The sequence below is a fragment of the Physeter macrocephalus genome, unplaced genomic scaffold (assembly GCF_002837175.3).
Source record: "Physeter macrocephalus isolate SW-GA unplaced genomic scaffold, ASM283717v5 random_3, whole genome shotgun sequence".
NCBI classification, from domain to species: Eukaryota; Metazoa; Chordata; class Mammalia; order Artiodactyla; family Physeteridae; genus Physeter; species Physeter macrocephalus.
In genome coordinates, this window is record NW_021145288.1 from 209307 (window position 1) to 228486 (window position 19180).

The 19180-nt window shown below is 56.3% G+C and overlaps 2 protein-coding genes across 12 annotated transcripts; both read left to right on the forward strand.

The window, feature by feature from the left end:
- Positions 1-1423: 1423 nt before the first annotated feature.
- SPNS1 (SPNS lysolipid transporter 1, lysophospholipid) lies at positions 1424-9399 on the forward strand. 8 transcript variants are annotated; one of them, XM_055082011.1, is made up of 13 exons: positions 1424-1528; positions 1794-2084; positions 2183-2248; positions 4025-4161; positions 5312-5463; positions 5560-5626; positions 6436-6581; positions 6889-7044; positions 7310-7526; positions 7887-7952; positions 8224-8322; positions 8616-8787; positions 9061-9399. In XM_055082011.1, exons 2-13 carry the CDS (start codon positions 1844-1846, stop codon positions 9153-9155), a joined length of 1614 nt encoding a protein of 537 aa, XP_054937986.1. In that variant the 5' UTR covers positions 1424-1528; positions 1794-1843; the 3' UTR covers positions 9156-9399. The 8 variants fall into 8 exon arrangements, with proteins under 8 accessions (XP_054937986.1, XP_054937985.1, XP_007107376.1 ...); XM_055082010.1 differs by having other exon boundaries at positions 1443-1545; XM_007107314.4 differs by having other exon boundaries at positions 1444-1545; positions 7337-7526.
- Positions 9400-9499: 100 nt separating this feature from the next.
- On the forward strand, positions 9500-15779 carry LAT (linker for activation of T cells). Of its 4 annotated transcripts, XM_028483023.2 has the most exons (12): positions 9500-10376; positions 10553-10583; positions 10709-10743; positions 11012-11075; positions 11209-11273; positions 11366-11395; positions 11483-11546; positions 11618-11712; positions 13326-13388; positions 13589-13651; positions 13749-13823; positions 13993-15779. In XM_028483023.2, exons 1-11 carry the CDS (start codon positions 10274-10276, stop codon positions 13805-13807), a joined length of 672 nt encoding a protein of 223 aa, XP_028338824.1. In that variant the 5' UTR covers positions 9500-10273; the 3' UTR covers positions 13808-13823; positions 13993-15779. The 4 variants fall into 4 exon arrangements, 3 of the variants coding, with proteins under 3 accessions (XP_028338824.1, XP_028338823.1, XP_028338822.1); XM_028483022.2 differs by having other exon boundaries at positions 13749-15779; XR_008616463.1 differs by having other exon boundaries at positions 13326-13823.
- Positions 15780-19180: the final 3401 nt, after the last annotated feature.

Here is a 19180-nt window from a genome sequence, read left to right on the forward strand (position 1 = left end):
CTTTTCATTTCACAGGTGCACCTTTTGCATGCAAAAGCTCCTTCAGATAAGCTCTATGAGGGTTGGTAAATCTGCAGTTGCCTGACACCCAGCACAATGTCAGGCATATAGTAGCTGCTCAATAGTACCGAGGAAATTCAGTGACTGCAATCTGAAATTCCTCTCCATCTCTTTCCTTTAGACCCTAAAGGGAGACCAGGCTTAAGGTTCTGAAACGTGAAGTACTCCTGGGGTAACGCCAAGTAGGGCAGTGACTCAAGAGTTTCTGATAAGGCCTCTTGCGGGGGGGTCCCAAGATCATGAGACTCTAGAATTTCGGCAGAGGGACTTAGAGGTCTGGTTGGAAGAGGGGTCTTGAAGCTGCCTTTGCATAGAACTACACTAACTTTACTTAGGGTGTATGTTTATTAGCTGTAGCTTGGCGATTGGGGCGGCGAGGCACTCAGGAACCAAGCTGTTTTGGTGCCAGGGCTCTGTGGTCTTCGAGCCCCGTCCATGGCTAGGAGTCTCCTTAGCCCCTGCCTGTTCCAAGTGAGACCATCAGAGGGCGCAAGTTGGAGGTGAGGAAAAACTGGCTCCAGACGCGGCCGGTGGGGTCTGGAGAGACTTTCTTAAACGTCTGCAGGGAAAGCTCAGCTGGGTTGGGGAATCCGAAAGGTAGGGACGGGGGCCACTGTTCACCATTCATTCATTCATCCAACACTTACTGAGCACGTATGAAACCCCAACCGGACACCGTGGGGAAAAGAGTAAGAACTGTCTGTTGGGACTTCCCTGATGGCGCAGTGGTTAAGAATCTGCCTGCCAATGAAGGGGACACGGATTCGATCCCTGGACTGGGAAGATCCCACATGCCATGGAGCAACTAAGCCCGTGCGTCACAACTACTGAGCCTGCGCTCTAGAGCCTGCGAGCCACAACTACTGAGGTCGCGTGCCACAATTACTGAAGCCCGCGCACCTAGAGCCAGGGCTCCTGAACAAGAGAAGCCACTGCATTGAGAAGCTCGCGCACCGCAATGAAGAGGGGCCCCCGCTCTCTGCAACTAGAGAAAGCCTGCGCGCAGCAACAAAGACCCAACGCAGCCAAAAAATACATATAAATAAATTTTTTAAAAAAACCTGTATGTTGGCACGTTTAGAGATATTTACAGTACTACTGTATTTCCAGAATCTTTTAAGGTTCCATTATCTCGTTTGATCTCGTTCAATAAGAAGTCTGCCAAGCAGCGTTGCAGATAAGGAAGCCGAGATTCAGAGTGGGAGGTACTGCAACAGTTCACCCAGACACCTTTAGGTCGGCTGTCGCGGCGGGAATGCAGCCGAGGACCGTGGCGACCGGCCACAGTCACATGACGCGGGAACGTCGGCAAAACCGCAGGGACGCGCGCGGCCTCCGTAGTCGCGTCAGGGGCTGGCCCGCAGCGGCGTCCACCGCCTCTGCCCCTGCTCCAGTGTCACATGACCGGCTCTTAGACAACATGGCGGTGGCGGTGGTGCGGCGCCGAGGCTGACCAACCGCGAATGCGGTGGGCTCCTACCCGGGGTGAGGGGTGGCCTCAACCGGGAGGGGGCGGGGGATCGGACTCTCCTCAACCCGTTCCTGTCTCTGATCTCACCGGAGTTCCACTCGTCCCTCCGCGCGGTGTGTCTGCCGGGGCGGGGACGCATGATAGAGCCCGGGTGCCATCCCCCGTGCTGTGTGCTTCGGGGCAAGCTCCTCTCGGTGTCCGAGCGCACTTCCCTCGCCTGGGTTCCGTCCATCCTCCTTTCTCCAGCTTCCTCCCCTCGCAGGTGGGATCGTCGGTGGGACCGTAGCGCGGGCGGGCGCGGCCCCCGGGACCATGTCCGGGTCCGACACCGCGCCCTTCCTCAGCCAGGCGGATGACACGGACGACGGGCCTGCGCCCGGCACCGCGGGGTTACCGGGGTCCATGGGGAACCCGAAGTCCGAGGATCCCGAAGTCCCAGACCGGGAGGGACTGCAGCGCATCACGGGCTTGTCTTCGGGCCGTTCGGCTCTCATAGTGGCCGTGCTGTGCTACATCAACCTCCTTAACTACATGGACCGCTTCACCGTGGCTGGTACTCACTTCTGGGAGAAAGTTAGAAAGGGGGATGGGAGCGGGGTCCCGAAGGTGGGGCTGCCTCGGCCAGCCCATCCTGAGTGTTCTCCTTCCCAGGCGTCCTTCCGGACATTGAGCAGTTTTTTGACATCGGAGACAGTAGCTCCGGCCTTATCCAGACGGGTGAGTGGAGGCCCCTCCTGGGCACACAGCACCTCTTCTTTCTGTTCTACCCCAGTTGCGGCCACATGCTGGCGTGCCTGGGGCCTTATTTTTGGGAGATCCGGTGGCCCAGCTAGGGGAGGAGATGGCCGTGGCTCTGCCCTGAGGCTGTCCTGTTCGATTAGGACACCACATTTAAAGAGATTTAAAGAGGGAGTCAGTTTTGTATAACGGTTAAGACAGATCTGGGTTTATATACCAGCTTTTCACTTAATGTGATCGTAGGCAAGGCCCTCAACCTCTCTAAGCCTCACTTTCCTTTTCTGTGAGCTGGAACTAGTAATAACCCCGGCTCACCTCATAGGGCTGATGTGAGGATCAAATGAGATAATGCCTGTGAAGTGCATAGTACAGTACTGGAAAATGGTAGGCACCCAGTAAATAATGGCAGAAGAGGGTGTCTAGAAGAGGAAGAGGTGAGTTTTACTTGTTCAGAACTTTGGGATTTATGGGAAAGGCAAAGCCAAGGCCAAGTCCTATTTTCCTTCCTTCCCTCCTTCCTTCATTTCTGAGCACCTACCATGTGCCAGGCCCTGGAGGAAGTACTGATAACATCCAAAGAATTTGGCAAGACGTTTTACACCCATTGTCTTCTAATCCTTTATCAGCCAAGGAGTTATTTTTCTTGTTTTATAGAGAAAGTAGGTAGCATCATCTACATTTTTATAAAGAAACTGAGGCTTGGAGAGGAGTTAAGACTTGCCTAGGGTCACACAACAAGTTCGAGGCAGAAGAGGAGTTTGAAACCAGGTCTTGCAGTGTTCTTTGCTCCACTCCAGGCCACCAAGGAACTGGAGTTATTTAAGCCAAAGTTTAATGGAATGAGAATGGGATCATAGGTCCAGGTCTGCAAAGCTCTAAAGAGTTGTTGAGTTAGAGAAGAAGTAGGTCTGGGGCTTCCCTGGCAGTCCAGTGATGAAGACTCTGTGCTCCCAATGCAGGGGGCGGGGGTTCGATCCCTGCTCCGGTGACTAAGATCCTACATTACCCCGTGGCTCAGCCAAAAAAAAAAAAACAACAACAACAGGTCTTTCTCAGCAACCCTCTTCACATTTTCATTCAACACGTGTTTGTTGAGCACCTGTTTTGTGCTCGGCAATGTGTTAAGTGATGGAAACACAGTCATGGCCAATACAGTCCTTGTCTTCCTGGAGCCAACATTTTGCTGTGCACGAGGGGGGCAACAGTCCCTGAAAACCTAAACTAATAATGAGATAATTTTCCATAGAAATAACTGTTATGTAAAAGAAGACAGAGTAGCTGTGATAGAGAGAGACTGGATATGTGGTGGTTGGGAAGGTTTCTGAGCTGAGGGTGAAGGAGCTGAGGTTGTGGAGCTCAGGGGAGAGGAGAGACAATTCCAGATAGAGAGGACAGCAGGTGCCCAAAGCCTTAAGGTGGTATTGAACTTGGCAGTTGGGCCATTGGGGTGCAGAGAGGGAAAGTGGATAAGCATGAAGTTGGAGGGGTAGGGAGGGGCTAGATCAGATAAGTGCATTGCAGACCAGGGTATGGGGGAAGGGATGAGTCAGCTGGGCCATCCATTCTACAATGGAAGATTTGAAGAACATTGGAGATGGAGCTGGACGACTACTACCTCCCCCCACTCCCGCTTGCAGGAAGCTCTGATAGTTTCAGGGTTGGGAGTTCTTCCTGCCCCCCTTCGCCCTCCCTGAGCTGGTTTGGGGGTGGGGTAGGGGTACTGGGGCTGGGCTGTGACTCTCTGCTTCCCCCCAGTGTTCATCTCCAGTTACATGGTGTTGGCACCTGTGTTTGGCTACCTGGGTGACAGGTACAATCGGAAGTATCTCATGTGCGGGGGCATTGCCTTCTGGTCCCTGGTGACACTGGGGTCGTCCTTCATCCCCAGAGAGGTGAGGTCCCACACTGGCTCCTGCTTCTGCTCTCCCCCCCTGCCCTCTCCTCCCCCCACCCTGACTCCCCCATCAGTCTTTGCTGCTGCTCTTGGGAGTCATTGCAGACCGGGCCTGGGGAACTTGTGCGGTTCCCTTAGTCCATGCCGTCTTCTGTTCCCTGCTTGCCTGAGTTATCTGCCCACCCCATCCTCTCCCCTTTTCTTCCAGAACCTTCTTCTGTCCGTCATCCCCTCCTTCCACTGCACACCTAAACACTCACATTTCTCTATCACAGGAAAGACCTTACCAGGACTGCCCTCTCTCCGTCTTCCTCTTCCTAGTCAGACTTCCCCAGAGGGAAGCTCCAGTCTGGGTGAAGGAGCAGCTGGGGAGAGGCTCTCACTTTGCCTGCACTTCCTCTCCTCCCACTGCCCCCTTGAGCACTGCTGGCTAACCTGCCCCCATCTCTCCGTTGCCAAAGTCAACAGTGCCCTCTCAGTTGCTAGCTGTAGCTCCTACTTCCTAGTCCTGTTCTCCCTGGATCTCCTGAGAGCCTCTGGCTCTGTTGACCCACTTCTTCCTTCCGAAAACTCTCTTCTAACTTCTGTGACGCCCTCTTCTGGTTTTCGTCCTGCCTCCCTGGCTGTTGCTTCTTTGCTCCTTTGACATCACCTCTGTCTGTTCTCCCTTTCTGCCCTGGGACTCTGTCTTCTCAGCCCCGGACACTACATACTCTCCTTGGGCGATTGTGCCTTGTTCTTAGCTTTGGTGTCTCTGGTAGACAAACAAACCCCCGCCTAAGATCACTATTCACTGTTGAGGTGTCTTGGGTGGTTTGCACAAGATAGAAATAAAGATTTATTTCGTACCTACTGGGTGTGAGGTAATGAATAGACCTTTTGTGGTCCAGTTCTCACAATAGGTATGTGAACAAGTTGTTATTATCCCCCTTTTGCAGATGAGGAAACTGAGGCTCAGAGAGGTTAAGTTGCTTTCTCAGAGTCACAGCTAGTAAGTAGTGGAGCCAAGATTCAAGCTCAGGTCGGTTTGATTCTAAAACCCAGGCCTCTCCTGCCATCCCTGCCACTTCTCCAGAGCTGGCTGGTGAGGGAGGCCGGGAGGCTGGCTGCAGGGCGGGGTGCCACCTGCCCCATATCTCCTTCCCCAGCGATTCTGGCTGCTCCTCCTGACCCGGGGCCTGGTGGGGGTCGGGGAGGCCAGTTACTCCACCATCGCACCCACCCTCATCGCTGACCTCTTCGTGGCAGACCAGCGGAGTCGGATGCTCAGCGTGTTCTACTTTGCCATCCCTGTGGGCAGGTGAGTGGACCTTGGGCCTGGTGGGGAGGCAGAAGGGCCTCGCCTGGAACGGGACTGACCAGCCGTCTCTTCTCCTCCCCCACCCCCTTCCCACAGTGGTCTGGGTTACATTGCAGGCTCCAAAGTGAAGGATGTGGCCGGGGACTGGCACTGGGCTCTGCGGGTGAGTCGGGTCACGGCCGGGAGAAAGGTTAGCAGTGCACTCACTGATTGCCCCTTTCTACCGTCAGACGCCCCCTCTTGAAGGCAGTGCTAATTCTGCCAAGCCTACAGGCAGCCTAGCTGCCCTCACTGCGAAGCCACGTGCTAGGTAAAACTCTTGATTGCAGGTGATAGAAGCCCATTGTACGACTGTAAGCCTCCAAATGGGACTGTATTGGCTCTCATAATGGAAAGTCCTAGGGTGAGCTTCAGGTAAAGCTGGATGCAGGACTCCCACAGTGTCACAGGAATTTGATCATCCTTTTCTCAGCTCTACTCTCCTCTGTTATCTTCCTTCTCAAGCAAGTGAAAGCTCCACATGTTTATCTTCCCGTTTAGAAACTTCAGCACCCTGGATCCTTGAGCAGTAGTCCTGGATGGTGTCTGATTAGATGAACGTGGGTCACGTGCTGGCACTAACTCAATCACTGAGGCCTGGGAGGTTTAACATTACTCTTGGCCAAGTCTGGGTTACAAGCCCCACCCTATTTGAACCACATGGGTTGAGAGAAATGGGGGGAGTGGTTTCCCAAAAGAAAATTAGGGTGCTGTTGCTAAAGAGGGAGCAGTAAGGCTTGCAGAAACAGAAACACTTCCTAGTGGCAGTCACCCACTCCCCTCAACCACAGGTTCAGCTTCCTTGAGCAGGCACTCACTGGGTGTTTGAAGTGTTGGGCCCTGAGTTACTTTTATACACCCTCACTTTCTCTCAGCCCCCAGGGTTGAGTGTCTCCCTGTCTGTGCCTTTCTTGAAGCCTACTCTTTCCCCAGGTGACACCAGGTCTAGGAGTGGTGGCTGTTGTGCTGCTGTTCCTGGTAGTACGGGAGCCTCCAAGGGGAGCTGTGGAGCGCCACTTAGACTCACCACCCCTGAACCCCACCTCGTGGTGGGCAGATCTGAGGGCTCTGGCAAGAAAGTGAGTTCAGTTCCATCCTAACCCAACATCTGAGGCCCCCAGGGAGGCCCTGAGGTCTAGTTTGAGATTTACATGGGTGTGGTCTTTGTTCTGTTTTCTGTCAGCTGGCCCTACCCTAAGGCCAGGAATTCTGTCGCCACTGCCCCCTTATGGCAGCTGCTTGAATTACAGGCCCAGATCCTGGAAGCCAGTACAGCCTCCAGACTCAGTGCCCTGACTATTAAAATAAGCCAGAGAGGGAGAAGAGAGGTCTCTGACACCGATACCTCAGTGGAGTCTAACTTCCTCCCTCCTAATTTGTCTGCAGTCCTAGTTTCATCCTGTCTTCCCTTGGTTTCACTGCTGTGGCCTTTGTCACGGGCTCCCTGGCTCTTTGGGCTCCTGCTTTCTTGCTGCGTTCCCGTGTGGTCTTGGGGGAGACCCCCCCCTGCCTTCCTGGAGACTCCTGCTCTTCCTCTGACAGGTACCCAGATGGGGTCTGGTCTGAGTGGCCCTGCAGGTGGCAGGGGATGAAGTGGAGAGAGTCTGTGATTCAGACTCAGGCAAGGAGAGTGTGAATCCTGACTCCACCTCCACAGGCTACTTCCTCTCCCAGAGTCTCAGTTTCCTAGTCTGGGAATAGGTGCCTTCCTCTTGTGAACCATGGGGTGCTGTGCCTGGATGGACCTGGGTTGTGATGGTGGCCAGGATGGACAATCTTTCTCTCTGGGCCATGGGGGTGAGGCTAGCCCCCTTGCCCCTCCCCTTCCCCCCAGCCTCATCTTTGGGCTCATCACCTGCCTCACCGGGGTCCTGGGTGTGGGCCTGGGTGTGGAGATCAGCCGCCGACTCCGCCGCTCCAACCCCCGGGCTGACCCGCTGGTTTGTGCTGCTGGCCTCCTGGGCTCTTCACCCTTCCTCTTCCTGTCCCTCGCCTGCGCCCGTGGTAGCATCGTGGCCACCTATGTGAGTAGCCAGCAGGTGTCTAAGGGGGGGTTCTGGGTCCAGGGTGGAGGAGTGGTGCACTGGGGCAGGACTAGGGTCAGAGCCAACTCTGGAGTGGGAATGCCTGGGTTTGAATCTCAGCTCTGGCCATTCTTAGCTGTGTGATATTGGGCAAGTGACTTAACCTTTCTGTGCTCAGTTTCATCTTCTGTAAAATGGGAATAATAGTAGCAACTGTCTCCTAGGGGTGTTTTGAGGGTTAAATGAGTTAATAGATGGGCCTGGTACCTAGTGAACCCTCCATGTGTTTGCTCTTCTTGTGATGAGACCAATGCCCCACCCCTGTTCCCCCTCCTTCACCGCCTACCTCCCATCCCCCAGATTTTCATTTTTATTGGAGAGACACTGCTGTCCATGAACTGGGCCATTGTGGCTGACATTCTGCTGGTGAGTAGGTGGCCCAGGGTTACCCCAGAGGCTGATGGGAGCAGGGAGTGGGGGCAGGGGACCTCACTTGCCTTGAACTGTGACCTTCACCCCTTCTTCAAAACCCAGCCCTGGATTGACTTCAGAGTCCAACCCCAGGTGGGCCTGTAGCCCGGGTCTGCCCTGCCCTTCACCCCAGCCACACCTCTGAGCTAGGGTTCACCTGACCTCAGCCTAGGCTGAGCCTTGGCCCTGTCCCCACCCTCTGCCTCCTGCCCCTCTTTCCTCCCAGTACGTGGTGATCCCCACACGACGCTCCACCGCTGAAGCCTTTCAGATCGTGCTGTCCCACCTGCTGGGTGACGCTGGGAGCCCCTACCTGATTGGCTTGGTGAGCACGGCCCCTTGGCTGGGCCTGGGGTGGGGCTCGGGGGACCCCACATTCCCAGTACCGGCTGGTGGCCAGTGGCCTGAGCACAGGCCAGATTAGAGGGTCTCACCCTAGTGAGGCATCCGAGTCCCCTGTGCCAGGCACCCTTCACCTCGGAGGCTCAGCTGGGTGGGCATGATTTTGTCTTGGCAGATTTCCACTGGCAAGGTCCAGGCCTAAGTCTTCTTCATTCTTCTGGAGTTCAGGGGCTTCCTCTCCGTTCTCCTGACTTTTCTTTCCTTGTCTCCCCACAGATCTCCGACCGCCTCCGCCAGGGCTGGCCCCCCTCCTTCTTGTCTGAGTTCCGGGCCCTGCAGTTCTCGCTCATGCTCTGCGCCTTCATGGGGGCGCTGGGCGGCGCGGCCTTCCTGGGCGCCGCCATCTTCATTGAGGGCGACCGCCGGCGGGCCCAGCTGCACGTGCAGGGTCGGTCGGGCCTCCCCGCTGTCCGTCCACAGCTCCTTGCCTAACTTCATGATGCTGCCTGCTTGTCCATCCGTCCGCGCACCCAGCCCCCTGTCCCTGGCAGCCCTCAGTCCGCAGCCTTCCCCTCCCTCGGCCTCGGGTCTCCCTGTCCCACGAGCTGATGCCCCACTGTGTGGCTCTGCTGCCCCATCCATTTGCCAGTGCCTGTTTATCCCCTCCCTGGCCCTGTGTCTGTCTGTCCATCCAGCCCTGACCCTGATCCCTCCCCGACAGGTCTGTTGTGTGAGGCCGGGCCTGCTGATGACCGCATCGTGGTGCCCCAGAGAGGACGCTCCACCCGGGTCCCCGTGTCCAGTGTGCTCATCTGAGGGGTCACCGCTTGCTACCTGCACATCTACCACAGCTGGCCCTGGGCCCACCCCAGGAGGTGCCCGGGCCCAAATCCTCGGCTGGCCCATTTTCTAGGAGGGGCCTTGGGCCGTGTTCCAGCTCCCACACACTACACAGGTGGCCAAGAGGGGATTCTGGGGGTCCGGGAGGGGGATCCCCCGCCACTGGAGCAGCCCCAGGGGCTCGGTGCTATTTGTAACTGAATAAAGTTTGTAGCCAGACCCCAAGTGCCTGCTGGAGTCTCTCTGGGTGCTAGTGACCTCTGGATTGCAGGGGACGCCCCCTCTCTAGTCCCAGGTTCCCAGTGGCTGTTGGGTCACTCCTGCGGGCCCTTGGGCAAATCTCTGCCCTTCTGGGCCAGTGAATGATCAGGGGGCGGAGTGAGCTGGCTCACGCCCATGTCTCCCCGAGAGCCCGCCCTTCTTGGCAGGCCGGCCAGGGTGAGGTGGGGTGGGCACGCCCTGGGCCCCTCAGAATTCCCGGTGTCAGGGCCTCCCTCCCTGCCGCCTCCTTGAGCCACGCTGTGGAGGGCACGGCAGCTGGCTGGCCCGCAAGTATCTTTTCCTCCTCCCACTGGTCTGAGTTGCCCCTTGTCCCAGGGACCAGCAGACCCTTCCTGAGGGCCCCGGGCGGCTCCTGAGGCCGCCTCCTCCCCCTCCCCACTGGCTGGGTGGGGGTGGGAAGGGGGAGGGCGCAGTCAGCTGAGCCCCGATGATTTCCTGCCCTCACCCGGCGCTCACCACAGCTTCCTGCCGCAGGCAGGCAGGCACTGAGAAGAGGCAGGCGCAGAGCCCAGGGGCAGGTAGGGCTGGGGCACAGGGTCTGTGTAGGGGTGGCTGGCGCCCCAGACTCCAGGCCAGGGCTTGACCGCCCTGTGTTCAAGGGTCTTTCAGAGCCCGCGCTGACGCTCGCTGAGCCCACTGAGGGGAGGAGACCCAGGGAGCCCCCTAGGAGGGCGCGGCTGCCCCCCCACCAGGGTCCCAGCCTGGTGCCCGCTCGGCCCCTCTACCCTTTCTGGCCTGGCCCTTGCCCTGCTGCTCCGTCCCTGAGGGGTGTGCGGCGAGCAGCTAGGCCCCGTCCAAGCTCTCCCCTGCAGATGGAGGCAGTCAGCCTGGTCCTCTTGGTGCTGGGCCTCCTGCCGCTGCCTCTCTTGGCCGTGCTGCTGATGGCATTGTGTGTGCGGTGCCGAGAGCTGCCAGGTGAGTGGGGGCTGGTGGGGTGTCCAGATGCTCAGACACACCGACAGGGATCCTCATCCCACGCCCCAACTCCTTTGTCCCTCTTTAACTCGTTCGAGTCGCTGAGAGCCCCGTACTCCATCACGCTCTGCCCTCGTCACCCCCTTTTCCTGCCTCACGGGCCCTCTCTTCCCCAGGCTCATATAATGACACTGCTGCCTCCGATGGGTGAGTCTGCCCCGTCCGCCCTGGGTGTCTCCCTCAACACCCCATGCAGGGCTGGGCTCCAGGGGACTGAGATGGGGTCTGGGCCCTCTCCCAGCTGCTTACCCAAGCTGTGTCTCTCCTGCTAGTTTGACCCCAAGTAGCATCGTGATCAAACCGCCTCGTGAGTACATGGAGGGTCCTCTTCCTTGGATGCGGGGGGGCAGCGTCTCCTGGCGTGGGTGGGAGAGCGTGTGCCTTTGTTCAGTTTCCCCCTGTGGCTGCCCACATGGCCTTGACCTGAGCTGGGGGTGGGGAGGGAGATGGGTGCCCCCCGCCCTGGCCTGTCCAGGGCACAGGGGTGTCGGGGTTTAGTCTGCCCTTCGAGGCCTCGTCCAGGGTAGGGGCATGAGCTTTGGAGTCATTCCTTCAGCTTGGTCCTGTGTCCTCAGCCACGCTCGCCCCCTGGCCACCAGCCACTTCCTACCCGCCTGTGACCTACCTGCTCCCCATCCCGTAAGTGGCCGCTTCCCCTCCAAATCCCCCTTTTTACCCCCTCACCTGCTTGGATTGGGGGCCTCTTTCCCTGTTGCAATCCCTCTTGCCCCAGAGCCCCACCCCAGCCTGCCCTCTGACCTTTGATTCCTAGGAGATCCCCACAGCCCCCCGGAGGCTCCCACCGCATGCCGTCTTCCCAGCAGGACTCAGATGGTGGTAAGTGTGGAGCTGGGCCCATGGGGCTGGGGCCCGGCAGAGGACAGGCCCCTCTGAGCTGGCTCAGTCTCCCTCTCCTGCTCTCTCTGCAGCCAGCAGTGTGGCCAGCTACGAGAACGAGGGTGCGTCAGGGACCCCGGCGGCCCCGGTTAGGAGGAGGCTGGGGCCTGTCCTGGGCTCTGCTGACCCTGTGTCGTTACCCGCCCCAGAGGCAGTCTGTGAGGATGCGGACGAAGATGAGGATGAGGAAGACTATAACAACGAGGGCTACTTGTGAGTGGCCAGACGGGAGGTGGGAGCTGAGGCCAGGGCTCCTCGCTCACCCGCTCCTTGACTTCCCTCAGGGTCGTGCTTCCTGACAGCGTCCCGGCCGCTGGCGCCGCCGTCCCCCCAGCTCCTGTGTCCAGCAACCCTGGCCTCCGAGATAGCGCCTTCTCCAGTGAGTCGGCCATCTGACCACTCCCTGCCCCTCTGTGCTGCGGCCCCTCGGCTCTTCCCTCTCCTCCTGGATGTTTGCTCCCCCTCCATTTTCTCTCTTCTCTCTTTCTAGCACTTCTGTCCTTCAGATAGGGGGACTTCCGGCTCCGATCGTCTGATTTCCTTACCTTTTCTCTCCTCTTCCCTCCTTGTCTTTTGCTTTTATTGTCTGCAAGATTTCCTTGACTTTATTCTTCTTTTGACTCTATGCTTTCATTTTGTCTTTCTTGTCCAAAAGCCCTTTCTTCATCTCTGAATGTTCCTTTTTCATAGCCTCCTATCTTGTTTCACAAAGGCAATATCATCTCGTAAATCTCTAAGGATATTGATTATAGGTCGTCTTTTTTGCGTTTCTTTGGGAAGTTTTCTTCTGCTTCCTGTGTTGTTTTAGTTTCCTTTGGGATGCTTTTCCCTCTTCGTTTTGGTTTCATCCTGCCTGTTGGAGGCTTTTCTATATGTCTTGTCTTCAGCGTTCCGTTCCTCTCCTTTCTCTCTATACTTGCTCTGGGTCTTCACTCCCACACCCTGGCTTCATGTGCCATCCTGATTCTCAACTCATGGCCTCTCTCTTGAGCCCCAGACCATCTGTCCAAGTGCTTATTTTCATTCATTCATTCACTCATTCAGTCATCCATCATATTTACTGGGTGCCCCTGATATAATCACATCTAATGAGGTAGAGTTGTGATTAAAACAGCTAACATTATTGAGGGCCTACTACATGCCCTACTAAGAGTTTTATGTGTATTAACTTATTAATATTAAACCTCACAATTCCCAGGGGATTTTGAGCCTGTCCCTTCCCCTCCTGCCCCTCACTTGTCCCATCTGAACAATGATTTGTTTATTTAACAGAAACTTGGCAGCACTTACTGTATGACAGGCCTTATTTTAATTCACCGTTTTTACAACACCCCTGTGCGGTGGGTACCGTTCCTCACCCTATTTTACAGATGAGAAAACTGAGGCCCAGAGCGGTTAGGTAGCTTGCCTGAGGTTACACAGTTAGTTAATGCTGGAGCTGGACTTGAACCTGGGCAGTCTGACTCCGAAGCCTGCCTTGTCCACATCCTCAGGGAGAAATAAGTCAACACATGAAAGAATAAGATGTCGTCGATGGCGCTAGGCGCTAGGAAGGGACAAGGACAGGAGAGGGGGGACAGGGCAGACCTGGCTGAGGAGGAGGGGCCAGCGGGGCTGATGGCGCCTCTGACTCGGCCCAGCCCCACGTGTTGTTTCCTTCTGCACACGTGTCGCCCAGCCCCACCACCCCGAGCCGCTCCCCGTCCCTGCTCCGCAGCCTGGGGGACACGCTGGGGCCTGCTGTCTCTCCTCCCACAATTCCGTTTCCCCTAATCAATTCTGGTCAAGTTGTCCTACTTCTCTCCATCGCCACCCGCGTCGCAGGTCCGGACCGCCCTCCCTGCCTCCCTCTGGGGCCTACAGTGGGGATGGTCTCTGGGGGTCTGCGTGTAGGAGTCTCGGGCTGGTTATGTCGAAAGTCTTTGGGGGCTGTGGTTGGGAGCCTCTGGGTGTCTGCCTCGGGGGGTCTGGGTAACAGTGCGTTTCCTACAGTGGAGTCGGGGGAAGATTACGTGAATGTTCCTGAGAGTGAGGACAGCGCGGAGGCGTCTCTGGGTGAGTGGCTGGGGTCTGCCTTCCCTCCTCCCTCTCGTGCCCCCCCCCCCATCCTCACTCTCATTCCGGCCTTGAGGGTGCCCGCCGCCCCCTCTCTGGCTCCCTCGCCCTCTGCCCGGGTGTCCTCCTCCTCTCACGCCCTCAGTGTGGCCTGCCCCCCTTTCGGTACGGCCGTCCCTCCTTCTGACCTGTCCCCGCAGATGGGAGCCGGGAGTACGTGAACGTGTCCCAGGAGCTGCCGCCCGGGGCGAGGAGCAAGCCTGGTGTGTGTCGGGGGAGGTAGGGCAGACGCTGGGGGAGCTGCCTTGGAGGAGAGCGCGATGGTCTGTGAGCTGAAGACCAACCTCCCTTCCCTCGCAGCCGGCCAGAGCTCCCAGGAGGTGGAGGGCGAGGAAGCTCCAGATTACGAGAATCTCTAGATCCACTGAAGGCCCGGTGAGAGGCCCGCCCGGCCCGGCCCGGCCCGGCCCGGCCCTGCCCTGCCCTGGATCTGCGGGCCCTGGGCCCTCCCCGCCCTCTCCTCTCTGAGTCTGGGGCCCCTGTGACCGCCACCGACCTCCTGACCTTGTACCCCTCCCTCTGTCCCTGTCCCGCTGTGTTTCAGTGAGAGGCCCTGCCGGGTCTGGAGCCAGCCTTGCCTGGGAGTGCTGAGCTAAGCAGCCGGCAGTGGCTCTGTGGGCCCCCACTTGGCACCCCGCCCCGTCTCCAGCCTGACGACAGCCTGAGGACTTTCCCCCTAACTTATTGTCACTCACTTCGGGGTCCCGTCTGTGTGGCCCCAGTACTCTGCACCTTCTGACGCAGCCTGAGAACGAGTCACCCTGGCCCCAGCCCTGCTCTGTAACAGAATAAAGGCTGCTGTGGTCTGTAGTGCTCTTAGCTTTGGGGGGCCCAGTGGGTCGGAGTCAGGGTGAGGGTGGGCTGGGTCCGAGGTCCTGAGTGTGTGTGTGTGTGTGTGTGTGTGTGTGTTTATGGGTCTCCATCCTCGCAGACCCTCTGTGCTCCCGAGGGTCCTGAGCAGGTATGTGTGAGTGACTGAACGAAGCCTGGGACACGTCACCTTCTGAGTGAGGCAGTTCTGAGCCCGGCTGGCACTCCTGGGGCTCAGGTGCGTCTCCTCATGAGATAGTCCTTGGAAGTGGCAGACGACGGCCGAGGTGATGGGAGAACAGGGCGTGGGGAAGCGCTGGGTGGGCATCTAGAGCAAGACCCTTCCCCACTGGCCCCTGGTTTCTCCATCTTTAAAACAAAGGGGTGGACTTGATGACCTCAAAGGGCTTTCTTTTTTAAAAAATTATTAATTAATTAATTAATTTTTGGCCACATTGAGTCTTTGTTGCTGCTCAGGGGCTTTCTCTAGTTGCGGCGAGCGGGGGCTACTCACTGCGGCGGCTTCTCATTGCGGAGCACGGGCTCTAGAGCGCAGGCTCAGTAGCTGTGGCGCACGGGCCCAGTTGCTCCGCGGCATGTGGGATCCTCCCGGACCAGGGCTTGAACCTGTGTCCCCTGCATTGGTAGGCGGATTCTTCACCACTGTGCCACCAGGCAAGTCCCCTCAAAGGGCTTTCTTAATTCTTACTTTTTGTGGTTCTTAATAAAACAGAACTTTAAAAATTGTCTAAGCAACTGAAAAAGTTAACAGGCTCTTCAGGCTTGACTTACAGATGACTCGCGTGGGGGTGTTGCGAAAATGCAGATTCTGATTCAGTCCATCTGGGATGTAGCCTGAGACTCTGCATTCCTAACGAGCTCCCACGTGGTTCCACTGCTGCTGCTCCAAGACCCCCTCTGAGTAGGAGGGCCTGGTGGATAACCTGGTCGTTGGGACTGGCCCCCGTGCGGGCGTGTGACAACCTGGCCAGAGTGAGGCCCAGCGCTGGACATGGGCAGGAAGTGTCAGGAAGGAGAAGCTTTTTGTTCATGGCAGTCGTGAAGCCGGGAGAACATGGTCCTGGAGCCCCCACCTGGAGAGCCTCCTAAGAATGAAGCCAGCACGGAAGAGAGGAGGCCTGGAGGTGGGCAGGGCTGGCTTCCTGGTGGTGTCAGAATGCCTGGATCCAGTCACACCTGAAGCGAGTGAGACATCCCCTCAGACTCCTGGTTACTTGGGCCAATAAATGACCAGTTTTCTTCAACCAGCTTGATTTGGGGTTTCTGTGACATACAACCAGAGTAGTCCTGAGCGGGACGCAAAGTTGTTGGCGGCCTCTGGCCTCCAAAGGTAATAGCAACAGCTCCTCTATGGAGCGCTTGCCACATTTCCGTGCTTATTTCGTCATTGTCACGCCCCTGTTGTCTGTGCGTATCCCCATTTTGCAGGTGAGGAAACACAGGCTCAGAGAGGAAAAGTGACTTGCAGTGGCAAATCTGGGCTGAGATCTGGGCCTGTTGGCCTCCAGAGTCATTGCCGCCAGCACCCTTGCTCCGGGTGTTGTAGTAGGTGCCGCTGCGCCAGGCGGGGAGGTTGTGAGAGGCCTGTTGGAGAAGTGGGGGAGGGAGGTCTGGGGAGGGGTTTGGACAAGCTGGACATCAACAGGTGGCATGGTCTTTTTTGGGGGGGTTTTTTGGCCGATGCGCGGCATGCGGGATCTTAGTTCCCCAACCAGGGATCGAACCCACGCCCCCTGCAGTGGAAGCGCGGAGTCCTAACCACTGGACCACCAGAGAAGTCCAAGTCATTTTATTTGGAGGAAATAGAAAAGGGCAGAGGCACCTTTATGCCTGGGCTGAGGGACAGAAACAGTTTACCAACAAGGTCATGTTGGTGCCACCACCCTGAGAATAACCTAGCAACATCAGTCAAGCTGAAGATGGTGTGTCCCTTTGCCTAGCATATCTCTGGGTATAAACCTGGACAAAGCAGCACATGGGCTAAGAGGTGGGTCCGAGGGGCTCAGGGCAAACTGTAATGGCCGACAGCGGAACACGGCTGACAGCGGGACACAACCGACACTGTCACTGGGAGAGTGGACTGAGGGGCTGCAGTCCAGTGACACCGTGGAGACCCACCAGCAGAGAAAGATCAGTGGACTGGAGCAACATCTGTCACCTCCCATAAATATCACCAGCAGAAGGTGGAGTGAGAAAAGGAAAGCAAGTTTTTTATTTATATAAACCTAAAAACATGAAAAACCTGTACATGTTGTCCAGGGATGCACATATATGCAAGGATAGTAAGATAGGCAAAGGACGGAATTCCGTCAGTCCAGTGGTTACGACTCCGCGCTTTCACTGCCATGGGCCAGAGGGGGAGGGTACCTGGGAAGGAGTTCAGGAAGAGCCTCCATGATACATGTAATGTCTTGTTCGTATTAAGCAGGGTTGGATACAGAGGTGTATGATACGTGACTCTCTTAAGTGTTTGCATATCTGAATGATTTTGTAATAAGAAGAGAGGCCAAGACCTAAGGGGGCAGTGGATGGAGGCAGAAAAGTAGGGCAGCTTTAGGAGGCAGTAAACAGGAGGCTGAGAGGGGCCGGTCTGTCTGCGCCAAGTAGGTGAGTTGCATATGGTGCTCCAGGCTTTAGGAGCAACGTAGGCAAAGGCCCTGAGGTGGGATCAGTGAGGCGGCTTCTAGAGCGATCCACAGGAGAAATGGTGGGCTAGCTGAAGAAGTGGTGGTGGCCGTGGAGCGAGGTGGTAGAATAGGGGATGTTTGGGAGGCAGAAGCAAAGGACGTGGTGATGGGTTGGCCCTGGGCCGTGAGGCTTGGGGAAGTCCAAGGTGACTCTGGGTCCTTGCCTTGGTGGATTGGGGGCGGGGTGTGCCCCGAGGCACGAAGCAGCTTCCCACTGGTGTTTCTTGGATCAGCAAGAGAATGTGGCTTTGCTTCCACCAGTGGATGAGCCAGGAGGGACAGATAGTCAAGGCAGTGAGGTCTACGGGGCTGGGCTGGGGTTCTTAGCACAGTGGGGTGGTCAGTAGGTAGAATCCCTGCAGATGAAAGCTGGGGAGCAGAAACAGATTTTTTCTTGAAGTCCGTTGTTGGAGGAAAGGTAGATTTAGTGATAAGTGAGAGAGAATGTTTTCTGGAATTGCTGGGGAGACAATTGGGTGCTTGTAAAGGCCATTGGAAGGTAACAGCTCTATTGATTTGGGGTCTCTCAGAAGCAGTCCTTGAGACAAGCGTCCCAGTGCAAATAGTTTATTTGGGAGGTGGTCCCCAAAACACTGACAGGGGAGTGAGACAGGAAAGAGAAGGCAGCCAACAAAGGATGCATTATAGAGCCAGTTACCCATGCGGGCAACTGGGGCACAGCCCTGCCAGGGCAGGCTGGGGGCCTTGTGGAGTGGGTGGGTATGAGCCATCCCAGCCGGGGAGGGAGCTGGGGTATTTGTACAACCTCGCCCATTACTCACCAACTGAGGGTGGCTCCAGGGAGAGGGGGGCTGTTAATTCTCCAGAACTTCTGGCCTGCCACCCATGTGGGCACAGTGGGCACCAGTGGCCCCAGCAAGCCTGGAGCAGAGGAAGGCAGGTGCCGGCAGGTGCGTGGGCCAGTGAGCCCTGAAATGGTGAGGAGGGCCGTGGATGAGGCATCGACAGTGCTGCTGCAAGAGCTCGGGCTGTTTGTGGTATTCAGCGCCATTTTTTCCAAAATGCACTGTGTGGTGCATGAGTCCCGAGAGAAGCTTCTCAGGGAAGCGTTCTGCTTTCAGGAGAGTTTGGGAAAAGTGCATTCTCTAAATCCTCCTGGCAGAGTCAAGTGCACTTTGCTGAGTTCATGGCTCTGAGGGATCCTGTGAGAAACCTTTGCTTCTCTTTGCCTAACCTAGTAGTCCCCAAATGTATTTGACTTTAGAACTTTAAAAAATGTTATTATTAGCATTTTGCTGGCCACCTTCTAACATCTATAGAGGACTTCTTTTGTTTTTCCTTGCCAGTATCCATGCCTTCTTCTTCCAATGACGCCACCTGGATTTGAAATGTCTATGTGGCTCAGGTGGGACTGAAGTCTTAGATGTGCATGTGATCCAGGATTGACCAATCATTATATCCCACCCCCTGGCTACAGTCATTGGTTGATAGAAGGGCACATGACCCAATTCAGGCCAATGAGACACATTCCTGAGACTTTCAGTGGAACTAATAGGAAAGAGAAGCTCTTTGTCCACTGCGGTGTCAAGCCCATAAGACGTAGGCCTGGCGCTTTTGCAGGCTTCCACTTGGAGGGAGCCTGCCTGAGAATGAAGCCTCCAGAGAGGAAAGCAGAGTCAACAGAAATGGAAATAGAAAAATTGAGTCGTGATAGCTGTATAAGCTCCCAGATCCAATGATCCAATATGCCTGAAGACATTACTCCCTGTTGAGTCAATCTCATCAGGCCAACTGGTTAGGCCAATTTGAGCCAGGCTTTCTTCCACTTGCCACAAAAAGATACCTAGTGGATAACCACGGCGCCTATCACTTCCACCAAAACCCAACCACTATCAGGCCAGCCCAGGCTGGTGATGAGCTCCTGGTGACCAATGTGTGAAACTCACCTTTTTCCTCACCCTCCACCTCTTCTGACTGCTCCTCAGAGATACCTGGGTGCACGCTTTATGGCTGGTAACCCATCTATCCTGGACACATGGGTCTGCCCTCCTACCTAATCCCCTCCCAGTGTCCCACTTTCCTCCTCAACACCCACCTGCCCAGGGAAATCTTTCTGGTTTTTCCTTACTTTTGCTTTATTTACTTGGTATTATTAGTCTTGGAGCTGATGAGCAATAATTCTAGAGAGGGGACTGAGTTTGGTGGCAACAGCACTGGGATACAGGTGAGGAGACTTAAGTTTGAGTCCCTGCC